Here is an 8,139-nt window from a genome sequence, read left to right on the forward strand (position 1 = left end):
GACTAGATACAGTACTTGTTGAGTTTGAACCCTTCAAGTCAGACATAATGGATATATGTTCTACCCAAATGGATTGATCACCAAACAATGTTACAAGAAAAACGTAGATAAATAAGTAACAATGACGTAGGATTTGTTACTGCCCGTCCCTCCCCTCTTCCTCCACAAGCCCCATCTGTGCTGTCCACTTTAACATTGACTTGGACATTGACCCTCCCCCTCCATATGTTCATATCTCCTGGGCCATGTCAGAACAGGCCCTTGTACTTGACTTTATCCTCCTCATTCTTCAACTCCATCCTCATGTTGAGAACACCCAGGTCCTCCTTAACAGCCTTCTTCATGCCAAGGTCCAGATCTAGAAGCCTCTCGAAGTCAGCCCGCGCCTCAGCCTCGATCCACACCTCCATGTGGGCCCTCCATCGCACGTAGAACACCTTCATTTCACCTAGGATGAACACACGCATATGCAAACACATAGAGATGCACACACACGCAGATACACAGTTAAGATAAAAATATTGGTTTTCTTTGGGCTAGATCTAAATGTTTTATTTCTTCACACTTCGACCATCGACTGTTTGTTGTTTTCTCAAGTGCTTTTCCTTTAAGGTGTCATGACATATTTTGTGTGCCTGAGGTACCTGGGTGCTGATGTGCTCTATGAGCTCGTATTCCTCCATACGGAGTCGACACTGGCAGTAGTTCAGAGTCAGCATGTTCTCTATCTTCTCTAGCTTCAGCCTGGGGGTTTCCCACGCTTTCTCCATGTTACACACCATAGATGAATACACTCATATATGCACGCAGCACTCACCCACACACACAGACACACATGGACATGCACACACGCACGCACGCACACAAACACACAATTCTCAAGCACATAAAGCGTTGAGGCTGCACTTTGTACATGGTCATGATTCAAATATGACTATACTCTCTCACAAAACACATTTCAAGAACTCCAAAAACTAAAGCCAAAGTCATTATTCCACACTGCCATTCCTGATACTTTGTTACCTTGTGCTGTATGTTCTTGACGTAGACGATGGCCTTTTTGTATTTGTTGGTGGCGTCCTGGTAGCGCCCCAGTTTATAGAGCTTGTTCCCCTGGCCGTGGAGCAAGGGCACAGCCTTCAGCCTCTCCTCATCATTCAGAGCCCACGACTCCCTGTCATACTCACTGGGCCAGTGCACCTGGGATACACAGACAGGCAGTCAGGCACGCACACACACATACACACACACGCACATTTGTTTTACTATCCCTGTGGGGACCAAACTATTTATTCATATTTTCCCTAACCCTAAACCTAACCCCTAACCCTAATTCTAACCCTAACCCTAATTGTAACCATAACCCTAAACCTTAAGCCTAAAATAGAATTTTCCTTGACTTCTGGTCCCCACAAGGATAGTAAAACCAAACACACGCAGTATTTGTGTATTTATGTGTTTGTACGTGTGTACAATATCTGTGTCTCTGTGTATGTCTCCATTCCAGTGTTTCCCTCTAACCCTGAGCAGTTCCAGTACAAAGTAGAGAGGCTGAGGCTCCTTCTGTAGCTGGTCCAGGTCATCATAGCCCAGGGTGTGGTAGGCAAACATGTTGGCCATGCCACACCAATGGATGTGCCAGTCCACAGGGTCCTTGCCCTCCGCGATGTGTGTGTGTGGCCACCAGGGGGTAGAGGCCAGTGTGCTGGGGAGAGAGAGTCAGAAAGACGGGGCAAGCAAAGTTAATCAGAGCCAGTGGCGATTTTACCATGTAAATATTGGTGGGGCAAACTCCCAAACATTTTTTTAGATGCATGCCAACAAAGCCACTACACAACACTAAACAATAAACGAATTGCACTATAATGCTGACAAACAGTGTCCCACAAACTGTTAGGGCTTACTTAAAGCTGTCCCAACAGCAGAGCGTTCTTTTCAGCACCATGGAGTAAATCCTTACCACTGCTACACCTGGCTATAAGAGGAGCCTTGTCAGTCAATATAACTATTTGTTCAGCACTTTTGAAATGTACAGCGACAGAATTCAGAACATGGGCCGTTCTTACAGTATTCTCCCTGTACACCAAGTCAGAACCGTAGGATAAATAAAGGGGGCATATAAGCAGACAATGAAAGCTCTTACAATATTCAATGATTACGTTTCTAAAACAGGCTATAGGCTACATGTGCACCACCAAGTCAGAACAGTAGGCTAAGTTATGAGGGGGGACCAAATTATTAGGGTGAGGCACATGGGCTACTAACAGCTTACTACACAACATACACTTACTGTAGTATTACTTTCTTAGCTACAGTATACATATCTCCCTGGCATATTACATAATTTATGCAGCAGCATACAATACATTTTTCGACTCACCTTGTTGTGCTGTGCTCACTTGAACAGGAAGTCCTTCTTATGGGCACATTTTGTCATGAAACTTCATCATCAAAGTCTGGCATTCTCTGGATTTATGGTGCTTGTGGGATTGTGGGAACTCTGAAAAAAATGAGCTCCGACTGGGAAATACATTTTGAACGGTCATCCAACTCGGAATTCCAAGTCAGGAACTCTGCCCCTTTCTAGAACTCCAACATGAAGATCACTGACGTCATGATTCAACCTCATTTTTCAGAGTTCCCAGTTGTCTTGAACTCACTGAAGTCTGAGATTTCCCAGTTCCAAGTTTCCAGTTCTTTTGAACGCGGCAGAAGTCATGCTGGGTTGACAGCATGGCCAATGTATTCAATCTTTTCTGGCCCATGGTGTTGGATGTCTTTCCTTTTAAGCTTGGAAAAGAGACACTTAAATCCAAACTTGGACCACACACCCACAATGACAAGGATTGAAAAGGATTTGCCAGTAGATTGTTGACGTGATTCATGATGATGACTGCTTGTCTAGCTTCCTAGCTAAGATTTTGAAAGTATGATGTTGACATGATCAGTCCAATCAAAGCTACGGTAGATATAACGTGATTTGACGTCATTTTATCTGTGGCCAATGACCTTGAGCATTCTTGGATGAGCATTTCTAATGTAAATCTATGGCAGCACCCAAGGGGCTTGAATTTTCGAGCTCTCCCTGTAGATTTTGTGGTGACGTAGTGTCTCCATGAGTGACAAAATACTCAGCCAATCACGGGGCAACTAGAGAACATTACCAACCGCTACACTCCGTGTTTTCCTCAGGCTGCCCCACCACCACAGAAAGCACTGAGCTAGGCTGAAACACCTGCATTTTGGAGCTGCCTTACTCAAGAAAGAAAAAAAGAGACCATGTTTGTATGTGGCTTTATTAACTACATTTTTTTTCTCCATTGTTTTCAAACTGATATGTGACACATATTAATGCCAAAATAACATGCAAAACAGGCAAAAAAGAAAAGACGGGTCACAACTGACCAGAGCTAAATGATATAAGATTTTTGTTTAAATAGGGTTTCCCCTTTTTTACTGATTTGAATGGATTGGAATGGGAGGAGTACGACATTGCTCATTGTCTGTCATACTTAGTATATCAATTAAACCAGAAAGGACCCTGGTGTACTTGTGAGTACACAAATATTTGTGAAACCCTGCCAATTCTCCTCCTCAACTGAACTATGTCTCCTATGTAACAATATCGCCCTCCGCTGGTTGGGATGAGTAAACACTTCATTTTCCCCTCAACACTAGTAGAGTCACAGAATGTAGCCTACTGTAAAGCACCCAGGTTGTAGCTACTAGATAAGGAATGAATGGCTGTGCCCCAGCTGGTTTAAAGCCCGTCCCAGGTTGTGTTCATGGTGAGTCAGCAGTAATCACAGGCGATTAGGGAAAGTTGAAGCTGCTGCATATTAATCACACTCTCTATGCTCTCCATCTGTTTGTCTCCTCCATCAACATACACATACAAATGCATGCAAGTATAAACACACACACATACGAAAGTTTGCACACATATATGCACTTATACACACACAGCCAGACTCTAGTAGACACAAATAACTGGGAGGAAAAGAAGAGGTGTTGTAGATAGAAACCTTAGGTTACCCTCCCTAACGGGTGTTGTAGATACAGTAGCAACCTTAGGTTACCCTCACTAGCAGGTGTTGTAGATACAGTAGCAACCTTACATTACCCTCACTAGCAGGTAAGCCTTCCCTGTAGCTCAGTTGGTAGAGCATGGTGTTTGCAACGCCAGGGTTGTGGGTTCGATTCCCACGGGGGGCCAGCACAGAAAAAAAATGTATGAAATTAAATGTATGCATTCACTACTGTAAGTCGCTCTGGATAAGAGCGTCTACTAAAAAATGTAAACAAAATGTAAACTAGCAGGTGTTGTAGATAGCAACCTTAGGTTACCCTCCCTAGCCGGTGTTGTAGATACAGTAGCAACCTTAGGTTACCCTCACTAGCAGGTGTTGTAGATACAGTAGCAACCTTAGGTTACCCTCACTAGCAGGTGTTGTAGATAGCAACCTTAGGTTACCCTCACTAGCAGGTGTTGTAGATACAGTAGCAACCTTAGGTTACCCTCTCTAGCAGGTGTTGTAGATACAGTAGCAACCTTAGGTTACCCTCACTAGCAGGTGTTGTAGATACAGTAGCAACCTTAGGTTACCCTCCCTAGCGGGTGTTGTAGATACAGTAGCAACCTTAGGTTACCCTCACTATCAGGTGTTGTAGATACAGTAGCAACCTTAGGTTACCCTCCCTAGCGGGTGTACAAAACATTATGAACACCTACTCTTCCATGACATAGACTGACCAGGTGAATCCAGGTGATCCCTTATTGATAAACTTGTTAAATCCACTTCAATCAGTGTAGATGTAGTGTAGATCATTGTCAATCAGTGTTGGGGCTCTCGAGTGGCTTAGCGGTCTAAGGCACTGCATCTCAGTGCTTGCGGCGTCACTACAGACACTCTGGTTCGGATCCCGCCTGTATCACAACCGGCTGTGATTGGGAGTCCCATAGGGACGCACAATTGGCCCAGCGTCGTCCAGGTTTGGCCGGTGTAGGCCGTCATTGTAAATAAGAATTTGTTCTTAACTGACTTTCCTAGTTAAATAAAAGAGGAGGAGACAGGTTAAAGAAGGATTTCTGAGCCTTGAGACCATTGAGATGGGCAAGACAAAATCTAAGTGCCTTTGAAAGGGGTATGGTAGTAAGTGCCAGGCAAACCGGTTTGTGTCACGAACTCAACCAGCTGGGTTTTTCATGCTCAACAGGGGGGGGTGCAACACAATATTAGGAAGGTGTTCTTAATGTTTTGTGCACTCTGTGTAAGGTCACACTTTATTTGGATAGTCCGGATAGTCCATCGATAAATACTCTTCAGATGGTCATGCTATCAACAAACTATCTGTTGATAAGCAACTGCTTGCTAAGGTTACAGTTAGGGTTAGGATAAGCATTAGGGTAAGGGTTAGGATTAGGTTTAGAATAAGGGTTAAGGTTAGAGCTAGGGTTAGGCTAAGTAAGGGTTAAGTTTAGGGTTAGGATAAGGGTTAAGGTTAGGGTTCGAGCTAGAGTTAGGGTTAGTAGATAGTTCATTGAAATGTTACTGTAGATAGTCTGTAGAGCATCTACAGATGGACTATCCAAATAAAGTGTTACCAAATATAAATGTATAACCAAACCACTGGAAAGCCTACAATTGCAGACATAATATGTTGAAGAGCACAGATAAAACAGACAACAGGCCTACATTTTCGACCAATGTGTGCTTTTCATAGCTTCCTAGAGATGTGTTGAATTGTCTGAGAAGGGACAAATACCAAAAAAGGGGACCTGACAGAAATGCCTGGATCCTCTTCAATAGTGGGTTGAGGTTAGCATTGACATGACACAAGAGCTAATCTGTTTCCTTTTACCTGTCCCTAATGTTGTTTCTAATTATCATCATTATGACCCAACACTGGCAATGAACACACACGGGACAACAAAGCACCTGTATTAGGTGTATGATATTAGGTGTATGATATTCCAGTGTGTTTGTATTTTGTCTCATGCTACTGAGAGAGTTATTGAGATATTTAAGTGTTTACTCAGTATTTAAGTGTTTACTCAGTATGCTCTGAATAGAATGAGCTTCTGTGTTTTTGACAATACTGTAAAAGTGGGTGGTGTCTCTTTTAGTTCCATGTAAGATGCAGGCCGACCATCATGAGAGAGACTTTACTCTGATGTGATTGATACCTTTCAGCTTTTGTTAAACGTCTCCCTAGGTAAAATAATTGTTCACTTAGGACAAACCTTTTTTAATTGAGATAGTCAGTTGACTTCTGGATAGGTGTTTAGACTCTGGAAACATGCTACTGTGGCACTGCATTGTGGGAGAATGAGTCCTACTCACAGTGACATCGCACCAGAACTCGGCCACCTCTCCGAACTTCATGGAGGTGAGCAGGGTCTCCCAGATCTCCAGCTTGAACATGTTTCGATCATGGGCACGCCCACCCCCTTACTGTCGTCTATCACCGTACAATCATCACACAGCTGGGTACAGAAATGGAAGGCTACCTGTGGAGGAGGGAAGGAGGTGGTGGTGGGGGGATAAAAGGGGATAGGGATAATGGAGGAGGATGTACAGTATGAAAGAGGAGGAGGAGAGAAAGGAAGAGAGGGACGGAGTGGTGAAGAGGACATTTGGGTTTAGAGAAAAGTGGGATCAGAGTCATTTTCCTTCAGATTCTCCAGTCTCACCAAATTCCACCCCTTTATGCAATGACCATACTGTTGTGGGTATGTGGTCCCTGTTGACAGGCAGGATGCAACATGATAAGATCTTGTACCATGTCATTACTAATGGAATGAGTAGTGTCATATGACTCCATAAGTAAGACAATTTTATTTGTCCTGATTTGAGTGAGACAAACATTATTTCTATTTTCAGAATCTACCAAATGTTCTAGAATTTATTGCAACCATCTTCTTCACAGTAATCCGATTTGTCTGGAATTGGAGACAGAGCACTGGATGAGTAACTGTCTGTGGTCTGGAGAAAACCTCCACTATTTGAGAAAGAGGATCGAAAAGTCGATAGATGGAGTTATGTTAAAATAGATAGATGGAGAGATTCATATTGAGAGAAATAGAAAGAGAGAAAGACTGAGGATCATAAATTAAGTAGATAGAGAGATCGAAATGGATGAATTTGGATAGCAATAAAGAGGTTGACGTAGAGGAATAGGTAGAGATGGAGAGATTGAGGCCTACCTTGGTCCCAGTAATGAACGGGGCATCTCAGCTGTCCCTCCATACAGGATGGTTTTCTTAATGTCTTCCACCCCAGGAGCACAGCCCCTTCCATATCTGAAGACATCTTTCTACATGTCTGTCTATGTGTACAGTAAATACTGTAAATAGCTGTGTGTGTATGTGTGTCTGTATGTATGTGTTTCTGCTAGGGTAGCCTATAGACGGTGTGAGGCATAGAGAGTTATGAACACACATTAATGTTACTCCTCAATGATTAGGAAAGAAAGAATGAGATTAAGAATCCCTCCTCCACTCATCTCATTCTCCCCTTCCCCCATTCATCCATCCCTCAATCAGCTCTTCTCAGCGTTTCTCCTGATGACTATCTATCATCTGCTGGACTAGAAACATCCAGAACGGGATAAAAAAACAGTACTTCAAGCCCACAGCTACAAATCATTGTGATAGGGGCATAATGTGAAGCACTTAGAACGTGGACATCCTTATGATGGCTTGCTACTATCACCCAGTAATGATTCTGAGACAGTATCAGCCATTTTGAGGCTGTTGTTGATATATTGCTATCTGAAATGCATGCTTATAACTAGTAATAATGGTTTATTACTGGTTTATTATTAAGTGTTGCTAAAGTTTCTAGTTTCTATTCAGTCATGATCAAAGGGAAAAGAAGAAGACCGTCGTCCATCTCATAAAGGTCTGTCCGACTCCTTCCCTTTTAATATCCTGTGTTGCTGAGGTAGAAGCGAATATAATAGAATGTATTAGATATTTTAGAGTAGAACATGGTTTCCATTCCACAGGAAATTTCCTGGATTTACCAATATCAGGATGAATAGATAGACATTTCTCAGTGCTCTTTAAGACTCCTATGTCAGGGTAGGCAATTATCCAGCGCTGGTACTGTGGACTCTGTGACCCCAGCTTCATAC

The 8,139-nt window shown here is 43.0% G+C and overlaps 1 protein-coding gene across 1 annotated transcript; it reads right to left on the bottom strand.

Moving 5' to 3' along the window:
- Positions 1–248: 248 nt before the first annotated feature.
- LOC106581024 (aryl-hydrocarbon-interacting protein-like 1) lies at positions 249–6,425 on the bottom strand. The gene is made up of 5 exons (XM_045703389.1): positions 6,358–6,425; positions 1,522–1,705; positions 1,024–1,200; positions 623–764; positions 249–448 (listed from the first exon to the last, which is right to left on the bottom strand). The coding sequence occupies exons 1-5, from the start codon at positions 6,423–6,425 to the stop codon at positions 249–251; spliced, it is 771 nt and encodes a 256-aa protein (XP_045559345.1).
- Positions 6,426–8,139: the final 1,714 nt, after the last annotated feature.

Source organism: Salmo salar, chromosome ssa20, assembly GCF_905237065.1.
Source record: "Salmo salar chromosome ssa20, Ssal_v3.1, whole genome shotgun sequence".
In the NCBI taxonomy this organism is placed as follows: Eukaryota; Metazoa; Chordata; class Actinopteri; order Salmoniformes; family Salmonidae; genus Salmo; species Salmo salar.